The sequence below is a fragment of the Prinia subflava genome, chromosome 28 (genome assembly GCF_021018805.1).
Source record: "Prinia subflava isolate CZ2003 ecotype Zambia chromosome 28, Cam_Psub_1.2, whole genome shotgun sequence".
Lineage (NCBI taxonomy): Eukaryota > Metazoa > Chordata > Aves > Passeriformes > Cisticolidae > Prinia > Prinia subflava.
The window spans coordinates 297001-308237 of NC_086274.1; the positions used below are offsets into that span (position 1 = coordinate 297001).

An 11237-nucleotide genomic window follows, 5' to 3' on the forward strand; every position below is an offset into this window, starting at 1 on the left:
GCAAGCTTTGGCAGGCTGCCTTCTGCCATATGTTGTTTCCAGCTCTCCCAGAGAAATTTCAGCCCTCGGTGTTTTCCCTTCATCAAGGGCTGTGCTTCAGTGCTTCAGCGTGGTGTGCCCACTGACGATGAAACACCTTTTCATGTGCTTCAAGCGTTTTCTAAGCAGGTTGAGGGAAAGAAGGGGAATACAGAAAGAAAATCCAAGAAAAAGCAAGGGCCCCCTCCCTCGAGGCTGGGGCACGTTTGGAGGGCAGCGGTGGCTCGGGCGGCGCTCAGCCCGTCGGGCAGCGGTGCAGGCACAGGGTGTGGGGTATGGAGGTGGGTGCAGGCTCGGTTTAGGGGTGTGCCGGGGGCAGCTTTCCCCGGCCGCCCGTCCGGCCCGGGGAGCGGGGCCGGGCCCGCGCCTCCACCTGTTGCGCTGCCCCTTTAAGGCAGGTGCCGCGCGTGACGGCGGCGCCGCCCCCGCGCGCCCATTGGCGCGCGCCGCCGTCAGGTGGACGGTCCGGGCGGGGGCGCCGCCCCCCGCACACCTCGGGGCGCGCGCGGCCAATGGCGGGCGGGCGCCGCGGCGGGGGCGGGGCCGCGGGGCGGGGGCGGCGGCGCGCGCGGGGCACCTGAGGCGGCGCCGCCGGCGGGAGCCGCTCCCGGCGCCGCGGGAGCGACGGGGCGGGCGCGGCGATGGAGGAGCCGCTCTGCTGCTGCGAGTACGTGGACCGGCGCGGCCGGCGCAACCACCTAGCGGCGTGCTGCTGCGACTGCGAGGAGCTGGACGACGGCTGCGACAGGTACCGGCTCCGCGACCCTCGGGGGCCGCCCGACTGCGGGATACCCTGCCGGCGGCGGCGACCCCACGAGGCTGCCGCTCTGAGGGCGGGGGAGCCGCGCCCCGCTTTCCGGGAAACTTGTGGGGAGAGAGGGACGGGGGAGGCGGCGGGACGGGGCAGGGGCGGGAGCGCGGTCGCCCCGGTGCCAGCCGGCGCTGTGCTCGCAGGTGGCTGACGTGCAGATCCCTGCCCCCGGGAGCGCTGGAGAGGATCGCCGACACCATCGCGGACCGGCTGCGTGTCCCCTGGTTCTCGGGGGCCGTGAGGATCAACGTCAGCCTCGTGCCGCCGCTCGTCCTGCTGCCCGTCTTCCTCCACGTTGCCGCCCTGCACTTCCTGCTGGGGCTCATCATCCTGACGTCCCTGCCCGTCGTGGTGCTGTGGTACTACTACCTCACCCATCGCAGGAAGGAACGGACTCTCTTCTTCTTGAGCCTGGGGCTCTTCTCCTTGGGATATATGTACTATGTGTTTCTCCGGGAGGTGGTTCCCCGGGGCCACGTGGAGTATTCCCAAGTGGTCGTTCTCACGTGCGGGTTAATTTTTATGCTTGCAGCCCTGTCCCGAGCCAAGAAGGACCCTGGCTACCTTCCCATCCCAGCAGGCGACGAGAAGCCATCGCACCAGGGTTTGCCCAACAGGAGTGTTAGAGGGAGCTCCATCGGACTCCACGGTATCTCAGGTGCTGCCAGCAGTCGCGCTGTGAATGGGGAGGCTAAAGGTTATTGCAGGATGTCAGCTGGGCAGCCAGAAGGTGTGAAAAAGGACTGGTGCACTAAATGCCAGCTGGTCAGGCCAGCCCGAGCAGGGCACTGCCGGCTTTGCGGCAGGTGTGTGAGGAGACTGGACCATCACTGTGTCTGGTAGGTTTTGCACTGATGAGGCTCCCTGCGTTCTCTCTCTGAGTTCCCTCCTTTCTAAAGTAACCTTCTTTTTTTACAGTCCCTGGCAAATAGAGTTGCATTTGCTATGTGCAAGACCTTATAACACTCATTAAATACAGAAAGCTTTGTATTTACCCTTTAAAAGAACAGTTAGAATAACTGTTTATTCTAAGTGGGTTGACATGATGGCTAAAAGCTTCTACAGCATGCTTTAGAATTGCCTTATTTCTCTACTGTTTTTCATTAGTTTGGGGTTGCTTTTGGTATGGGTTTTCTTAGATTTTTTTTTCTTTAGGCTTGTCTGTAGAACATTAGCAGTCCTGCAGTTCAGTTGCATTAGTGCTCCCCTAGGCCAAGGGAACCCAAAGCTGCCTTTTGGGTGTGCATGTGGTGCTGGAACCAAGGGACAGCAGGGTATAATGTGTCTCAGCAAAGGATACTACCCTTGCTAAAAAATTGAGGCAAACAGTCTACTGCTGTTACCCTACAGGTCTGTTGGCTTGTGTTTGTAACTTTTCTATATAAAGTTATAAATCTTCTTTCAACATTTCTCAAAGTTCTTAGCCTGTGTTGACTGGAAGCACCTTGGAAATCATCTTCTCTGACAGCTGGGGGAGGGAGAAGAAATAGAAGACTGTTCCTTTTCTTTTTTTAAACAAAGTAATCTCTTCTTTCCTTTTGGAGGATTAACAGCTGTGTAGGGGAGCAGAACCATCAAGCTTTCATCCTTGCACTCTCCTTCTTCATGCTCACCTCTGTGTATGGGATTACCCTGACCCTGCACACCATCTGTAGGGGCCGAACTCCGTTTGTGGCATTGCTCTACTGCCCCGGGGCCTATTCTGACTACAGGTGAGATGTCTGTCTGGGACAGAGCTGGGGTAGGAGCAGGCTTGCTCAGGCAGCTTAGCTCCTGTTCCTCTTTCTGCTGGCTGTCAGACCTGAACACAAAGTGCTCCTTAAAAAACTCTGGAAAGCAAAGATGTGTCTCTGCTTTTACCAAGGTGGGCAGCCTGAGACTCAGAGAGAGCTTGCTATTTGGAAAAAGTGGAAGGAGTTAGCATTTGAAATATTTATATTATGTATAGATGTACTTTTAAATATCTATGCCCCCCAATGCAGTAGACAGCCTGGAATCCACACACTCTCTCTTGCTATTGTTCCTCACTGTTTATCTAGTGACTGTCCTCCAAGTTATCTGCCTAGAACGTGCCTGTCTGGCAGGGAAGGTGGTGGGAGCTGTTGGACTCGAGTTCAGAGACCAGCACTAGCACAGATGGGCAGAGCATTGCTAGTACACAAGTGACTCTTCCTTCCTCTACTGCATCTCATGACCTGTAGAGTGAGAGCATCTTGGGGTCCTTAAATAAGGCCCCAGCACCATTACAACAGGAAGAGGAAAGAGCTAGGTTGTGTGACAGCAGTGTGCAAGAGTAGCTGTGGTAGCAGTAAAAGCTCTCATTAAGTAAGCCCTGAAGCTTTAATTTTGAGAAAGCCTTTAAGGATTATCTGATGAAAGCAGCAAAGTGAGATCACTATGGCAGATGTAGACAGGGATTTGAAAGGATAGTGATTACCAGGGAAAGTCACTTTAAAGCAGCTGCTCCAGTGCTAAATGGCTTCCTTCCCATCTTTTTCCCTGCTGCCAGCTCTGCCCTGTCGTTCACCTGTGTATGGTACTGTGCCATTGTAACAGCTGGCATGGGATACATCCTCCTTATCCAGCTGTTGAACATCAGCTACAACGTTACTGAGAGGGAAGCTCGGCTGGCTCTGCGGGACAACACCGGGCGCAGACTGCTGGGCGGGTTAGTGATAGACACTGGCCAGTATAACAGGGGACTCCTCTGCAACTGGGGCCACTTCCTCAGCCTGGGCTCTTCTCCTCCACAGCGCTCTGCCGAGGACATCGTGTGACACCCCTCTTTCTGCAGGTGGCCTTGTGTCATGGCTCACTGACTTTGTTTAGCAGGGGAGCAGCCCCTCCCACCAGGACTCCTTCCTCGCACAACTTTCCTCGTGGTCAATGTGTGGGCTATCCCCGCAGTGACAACACCAGATGTTTTCCCTGGTGGAATGGTTCTTCGTGTGCTCTCAGCCAGCAATAGGATGCAGAAAGCAGTAAGCCATATGTGCAGATGGGGAGAGGAGGAGCCTGCTGCCTTTTTCCACTGTGGGAATCAGCAAGAAGAGCACAAGGTTTTGAGAACTTGAGTTTCTGTTAGATGTGAGTACTGGCATCAGGAGGAACCTGCTGCTGGGCTTCAGAGAGTGCACTGGTTCCTGCAAAGGTTAAGGAATCCCTGGGTTTGTATCTACATGTGGCATTTTGGAGATGTCAGAAGAGTGAATTTGGGATACAGATGGAGCCCTGCAGAAACCAGGCTCTTTGGCTAACAGAGACTGTCTAGGCAGTCACTGGGCAGCGCTCTCCTCTCTGGTGCATTCATTTATTTATTTTTACTATCTCTGATTCCATCCAGCTGTGTACATGCTTCTATTAAGTGCCTTTGTGAGCTGCATTCCTGTGGGACTTTGTAAGATTCCTTCACCTCTTGATCCCTAAAGTTGTTATTCCATCCCTGTCTGTGTAAATGAGTGAAAAGGGATCCCATTGTTCCTTCTGCAGGCTGGGTCTGTGTTGATTTGAAGGCTTTGTTCATCTCCCTCAAAATGTTTCTGCTCTGATTATGGGTTGTGAAATGTGACAGCAGGTAAATGCACCAAGTAAGGAGTTTTGAAGCAAGGTGTAACAGTGAACTCTGAGGGCAAAACAAGAGTGCTGTCTGTCTGGTGTAACCGTAGCTTTATGGAAATTACCTTCATCCTCTGTGTGTGGGAGAAGGGAGAGTAGGCAATTCTGCTAGCAGCCCATTTGGTACGTAGCATCTTGGTTCTGTTGCTGTTAACACAGTGATCTTGTCTCCTCTCAGCGTGGTTACTGTGGAGCTGCCTGACTGCAGATCTGTTTTCTCAAGTCAAGAAGCCAAGGACCAGATCAACCCTAAGGTACATAGGGAGAGGTAGAGGATGTGTTTGTTTTTGGGATGGATGACCTGTACTGGCAGGTGAATGAACCTGTTAAAATGTGTTCTGCAAGAGTGCTGTTTCTGCCTCATCAGCCTGCAACTGTATTATGGCCTGGACTTGAGCTCCAGCCAAAATAACAAGGTTTTTTGTTATTCTCCAGTGATTTCTGGATTTCATGGATGGGATTTTTTGTTGCTTTTTGTTTTAAACTCTTTATGTATGCTGTTGGCCCTGCAGTAATAGGAAAGGTCTATCTAGAAGAGCTGGGGACCATGGTACGAGGATGGGCCTAAGGTGCAAAAGCAGAAATAAGAGCTTTGTCCTACCTGTGGTGTTTCCAGATGCATGCAGCATGCATGGATCATGCTGCCCCTGAGTGCATGGGCATGGCAGGCAGCTCTGGGGGATGTTGGGCAAGTGATGCACATTCACTGTGCTGCTGTGCAGTAGCTTTGAAGAATGGATGGATGGTGCATGGTGCCAAAAGAAAGCAGGGTCAAGACTGTCCCTTGGGATCCCTGCCATATGTTTTGTGAGTGCTCCTCATGACGTGTCCCAGTTTAAGGTAAAGACTGTGTCCCTCTTTGTACTGTTTGGTTTCTTCAAGTGGCACTTTTTATAACCAGCAGATAATTAAGGAGCAGCTGCATTTGGAATGTGGCTGTACGGTTACTGAATTTCCCTTGTTTCCTCTTGCCCGTTTTCATCCAGTGAGCAGCTCTTTTTAAGGAGGTAAAGGGGCAGCTCTTTTGCTTCCTACCTCTAACCAAGCACAGTAGGAGTTTCTGACCACTTTCCTGATCCTAATGTGAATAAAAAGGTACCCAGCTGGACTGTGCCAAGTGTTCCTTTATGACCTTCTGTTAGGATCTTGAAGCCTGATCCCAGGAGTTCAAATTGAGACAAAGTTGCTTCCTCTTGAGTTGTCTGTATATGTTTCCATGGCACATATGTATTTTGTGATGCCTGCTGAGACGATGTCGAGCTTGGCAACCCCGGAGATAAGGATGCTGTGGGCTAGCAGGATCTTCTTAGGCCTTATCCTGCTGGCACTGCGGGAGATTAAGGCAGAAGAACCTCCTGGGCTAAACGAACCTCTGCAGTGGAGACAGCCAATTTGTCTGTTCTTGTGAGCTGCATGCACAGGAATCAATCATGCACCCACCAGCTGAATGAGCTCTGGAGCTTTTGTTAGGTGTGAGATAAGTGATTTCTCAGAGTGCTGCTACTCCTGGCTGGGAGAAAGCAGAGCAGATCGCAGGGGACTTCCCTGGCAGTGCTGACCCTGTGGTGCTCACCTGCTCCCGCAGGCAGAGATTGGTTGCACCTTTGCAGCCTGACTGTCACTGTAGCCTTGTCCCTTGTCTCTCAGCAAGTTCTTAGTGACTCAGAGGTTTCATCTAAACTGCTCACACCGAGACTCTCTCTGGGCTGTTCTCCTAGGCAGTGTGGAATTTGGAGTGCAGATTAGGAACAAAGGACCCGGGATTAATGTAACCATTCCATACCTTGGTCAAACATGCTCCAGTAGAGTGGAGGTGAAGTGCTAAAGTAAATTTCATTTTTTGCACTGGCTCCAGGGAGAAACCATGCAGGGCACTAAAAGGGTTGCAAGGATTTTTTTTTTTTTTTAGGAGGAAAATGCAGTGCTGGTTCTTCAGTGAATAGGAAGTTTAGATGGTTGTAATCTGCATAGTAATGGTGACTGTTTCTTTAATGGCATGGCATTGGTTTACCTTTTCTTCCTGATAGGATTTGCTTTGTGAATGCTTTGGGAGATGAGAAGCATAAAGTAATAGGATATTTAAAAGACATCTAAATGGGTGGCAGAGTTTCAAACCCTTCAGATGCATATTTGGGAACTCTAACTCTCCTTTTAACATCCCAGAGAATTAGCAGGAAACCCTTGGAGGGTAATGCTCCCTTTGCAGTTACTGCAAGGGCAAACTGTTGTGATCTGGAGTGCTCAGGAACGGTTTCTTTTCTGAGTAATTTCCTGCTGAGCTTGGTACTGACCATGCTGGTAGAGAAATGGTAAAATCTAAGCATGCAGAGTCAATCTTTAGGCTCCCCGTGTTAGTAGTTGCCTTGATCCGTGCTGCCTGAGGTTGGAGCAGTGGGAGCAGCCTGCCTGTGACAGGGGACTTGTGGGTTGTGTGTGGCCTTCAGGCAAGGGCCAGTGTCACACCTGTACAGCTATATGCCAGGCAGAAAACAGTACCCTGCTGGTGCTTGAAAGCTTTCCCTGTGTGTGAAGAGAGGACACAAAGCTGATCAAGAGCAGGGAAGGATTTTGGTAATAGCCAGCCTTGATGTTTTTCCACCCAGACTTTGGAAGTTAGTTTATCTTGCTCTACCTGTGACCTTTGAAGAAGTATTTGTTGTTTCACAAATAGAGTGGACTTCTGCAGACCAGGCAGCTCTTAGGGGTCCAGGGTTCTGGTGTTGTAGTGTTACACCCTCTGTGTCCAAATGCCATCAGCCCAATGTTTGGTGTCTGTAGTAGGAACAGTGCACCATTGGATACACCCTGTAAGTGGTGGCTTGGCACTCTCTGTGTCTTCCTGCATTGTGCTTTTTTGTAGGTGAGTCACAGGTCCCCACATCGACTGTTTCTCCATTTAACTTGTCCTCAAATGACAAAAGTCACTGGTGAGCCTGAGCTAGTGCTGCTTGTGACTCCTAATCACATTCCAGCCTTCATGCTATGATGGTGCTTTTTTTTCTCTTCAAAGTAGGTTGCTTTCAAGTGTCTTAATGAAACCATTTGCTGTAAAATTTCTTCTGAAGATAAAATGGATACTGCCTCACTGCCTAATGTCTTAATAATGTGCTTGGTTTTTTCCTCCTATATGAATGTATATTGCCTCATTAGGGCAGGAAGTGTGATTATGGATGTGTTTTCCTGTATTCCTTCAGTGAAAAAGTCTACAGTTACCTAGGATTTTTTTTTTGCCACAACCAGGATGTTCGTGCAGCAAAAAATCTGTCTGCAGACAGGTGAAGTTCTTCCTGAAATGTGGGAATTTAGCCTCCTAAGATCTTGTCTTTATGGAATTCCTCTAATGGTAATGTGGAGAGTGATGGGCTCTGGAAGAAAGTGGAAAGTTTTGGGTTTTTTTTAAACTTGAGCTTTAGGAAGAAATTTTGTGAAATATTTGTGAGCTTATTTGAAGAGACTGATGTGTGTATGTTTGTGTCCATTTTGCATCATATTCAGTGTTTCCAAATGGGTATCAAATGAATCAAAATAAATTAATGGAAATTATCTGTGGAGTGGCCTGTTGATTTATGCCAACACATGCAGGCGAGCCGAATAACCAGAAGCTGCCTCATGGCTATTGAGCTGCACTTGGGAATAAGGGCGCAACAGGCTAAGGAAAGCTTGGGAAACAAATGTTCTTCCAGTTCTGCAAAAGTTGACCTTTGTGCTTGTTGGTACAGAGATGAAAGAGAGACCTGCTGGCAGTTCTCTGCATCGTAGAAACTAGGGATATTCCCTCATGGTAGGAATTTGAATGGGGATCTTTCATCCTATGAGCAATACATCAGTATCTGAGCAAGTTCCTGCCCTTTTTATCCTGTATCTTGCTTTCCCACTGACACCTGCCCACATAATACACCCAGAACCCCCAAAAGGAACGATCTCTTGCTTTAAACCCTTTCCTAAGCTATATTTGGAAATGACATGGATATTTGCCTTGTAGATAGTGGGAAGAGATGTAGCCTTTAATTCTGTTGGTATCTTGGGACAGCTGCTGAAAGGCAAGATAACTTTTAATGAGTAGAATCACAGGTGCCTTTGGTCGTTTCAGAGCTCTGCTTTGGTTTGCCTGGGTAGTACTTCTGTCTGCTGTTCAGCTGTTTGTTTGAAGGTAACTTTGCACTGCTGACAGGGACCTTCCAGCAGGGTTTTAGTTGGACGAGACTGGTGTTTGCAGAACGGTGCCAGATTTGGACACCCAGGCATGACCAGCTTTGTTAACTCCAGTGCTGTTGATGGCGACACAAGAAATTGTCTCTCCCTACCTTTTTTTCCCCCCTGTTGTGGCTTGCTGTGCTGGCCCTGCAGAGCACAGCCCTCCATGCCTGGAGTGGCAGCTGCTGTGCTGAGAAGGCCAAGGTGCACTGCTGGGGCAGGTGCCCATAATGAATAACAGGTCTGCAAAGATGTGGGCTGTGGATCATACTGCAGTGGTCCATGGACCCTTTCCAGGCTAACTATTGTCCCTCCCAGCCTAGAGGGAGCAGAGGAGATTGTGTAATATTTCCAGCACTCTTTCAGATCCAGTTTATGCAGGGCCTGGGGGACTAAAGTGATCAGTATACAGATTTAATGAGAAGATGGTATTTCTGTGGTTAATGTTTTTGGGACACCGTGTAAGAACTGTGTAGGGCAGGGGTGTCTATAATAGAGCACGGGGAGTTTGCAATCACTTCAAGGTTCTGTATTTGCTGTCGTACTGCAGTAACAGTTCTTCCCCCACCCCTGTACAGGAGAAGGAAAGCCTGGCTGTGCAGCCACCTCCCTCTCTTGCTAAGAAAAGCAAGGAGCTGACAGGCAGGAGTGTGTCTGAGCTGTGAGTGTGGGCTGATGACCAGCATTAAGGCACTGACATCTGCATCTCACCAAGTGTTGGAGCAGGAGGAATGCTCTGGCACAGCTGTAGGCTGAAGCTGTTACCTTGGTCTGACAAGCTCTCTCATGTCACCCTCCTGTGGGAGCCTCAATTTTCAAAACACCAACATTGTGCCAGGGATTTGAGGGGTATCCTGTGCATCATCTGGCACAGCCTTGCTTCTGCTGACGAGGTATGAGTTTTTTCAGCCAAGTATGGATCAATAGGGAAGTCAAAGGACTTCTCATCTCCCTTTTCATTTAGACCATACTCAGTATGAATTTGCCTGATCCCTGAACATCTTCCCTATCCCTCAGCTGGATCTAGCTGAAGCTTCAGATCCATGCTGATGCAGGGCTGTCAAAGCACAGCTCCTGGATCTTCTTTTGGCTTGCTGCTGCACTGTCTAAGCAAAGAGTGTCTTGTCAAGAGAATCTTTCAAAGCTACTAGGAATAGAAGGAATCCTGGAAGGTAAGAGCATTGGAGGCAAAGAACAGTTTCCAAAGTGCTGACTGTGCTTCAAGTTCTTTGGAGGCAATAAGCTCCACATAAGCAGTGTTATTTTCATGCATGGTGAGGGGCACTGAGATGAGTGGGAGCTGTGAGCTTTGAGGATAAAATGTGCATTGCTGGGGAAAGAATCTGCAGTTTAGTAAACTGGATACACCCGTGAGTAGCCAGTGGCTTGGGGCGCCTTTTTAGCTGTGCAAGATGTAAATTCAATACATAAGCACCCTGTTACTAGGGTCAATTCCAGGCTGCATGTGGGCACAGCCACTCTACTGCTACAAGCTCCTGTTCTTCCCGTACAGCTGCAGTATGTCCTGTCTCTGACTGGCTGGAATGCTGCCTTCTTTCTAGAAGGAGATGCTTTCTCTCTCTCACCATTTGTCCTCTGGCTTACTATTGTCCTTACACTGTAAATCAAGGTGGAGTGTGGGCCAGAGACCTTCCTTGCTGTGCTTACTGTCAAGCCACAGTAGGGAGGAAAATTCCAGCAGAAAAATGGGAGTATAAGGGCTGGTTCAGGAGTTCCAGGAGCTTGTTGGTCATTACATGGCAGAGACTTCCAGTGGGGGAGAATGTCATAGGAGCAAGTGGATTGCTGATAGCACTAAGTGTGGCTGCTGGCTGCACTGGGGCATTACTTTGGGAGCTCAGCCCCAGCTCTGCTCCTCCCTGCCTGTTTGGCTCAGTCCTCTGCAAAAATCCTTCCCCGCAACACGAGTTATCCAGGCTCTCCCAGCTTGTGCTTCCTCTCACAATCTGCCTCTTAATGCAGCCAGATGGTCTGAGCTCGCCCACACTCCACGCAGGCACCTTCAGCTCCCTGTGCCTGCAGAACGTGCTCGGCTGACCTGCTGCTGGGCAGGGCTGCACCGCGCCTCTGGGAGATGGGCAGTGTTGGGGGGTTGCAGAGGATGGCTGTGGGAGGTACCTGGAGTGACAGCTGTCCAGACCTGCACCAACAGCCTGCTTGAGAGCCTGGCTTTGTGGGCAGGTCCTTCTTCCGGCCACATCCCTGTGTCCACATGGACAAATTCCCGATGCTAAAGCTCTGGAGAGCGTGCTGATGTGCATGGGCACCCATCTTGTCCTATGCCACTTTGTCTGCAGCATGGAGTGCTGGTCTAGGTCCCTGCCTCTGGCCTTCTGTCCAGTGCCATTCAGTTGGCTTGACACAATCTGCACCAACAGCTCAGTTGTATTCATTTTGGATTTGCGTTTATTGGAAACTTTCAGTGCATATATGGGTTTTACTAATGATCTGTTACACGGTAACAGTACACTGTTGTGTTTCTGGTGTTACTCAAGTACTTCCTGTACTGCCAAATGCTTTTGGAGAGCTTTGCCTATCTGGCTGTGAGAGGGAAGTG

At 50.1% G+C, this 11237-nt stretch overlaps 1 protein-coding gene across 3 annotated transcripts; it reads left to right on the top strand.

Moving 5' to 3' along the window:
* The first annotated feature begins 581 nt into the window (after positions 1–581).
* LOC134562478 (palmitoyltransferase ZDHHC23-like) lies at positions 582–8002 on the top strand. 3 transcript variants are annotated; one of them, XM_063419886.1, is made up of 5 exons: positions 582–787; positions 994–1689; positions 2395–2562; positions 3360–3518; positions 3604–8002. In XM_063419886.1, the coding sequence occupies exons 1-5, from the start codon at positions 681–683 to the stop codon at positions 3677–3679; spliced, it is 1206 nt and encodes a 401-aa protein (XP_063275956.1). In that variant the 5' UTR covers positions 582–680; the 3' UTR covers positions 3680–8002. The 3 variants fall into 3 exon arrangements, with proteins under 3 accessions (XP_063275956.1, XP_063275955.1, XP_063275957.1); XM_063419885.1 differs by having other exon boundaries at positions 3360–8002; XM_063419887.1 differs by lacking the exon at positions 3360–3518.
* The last annotated feature ends 3235 nt before the right edge of the window (positions 8003–11237 follow it).

Excerpts from the sequence above, each read along its gene's own strand:
- LOC134562478 (XM_063419885.1), top strand. The coding sequence starts at position 681 with ATGGAGGAGCCGCTCTGCTGCTGCGAGTACGTGGACCGGCGCGGCCGG. Across the intron at positions 1,690-2,394 it reads CTGGACCATCACTGTGTCTG|GATTAACAGCTGTGTAGGGG; the intron begins GTAGGTTTTGCA and ends TTCCTTTTGGAG. Across the intron at positions 2,563-3,359 it reads GGGGCCTATTCTGACTACAG|CTCTGCCCTGTCGTTCACCT; the intron begins GTGAGATGTCTG and ends CCCTGCTGCCAG.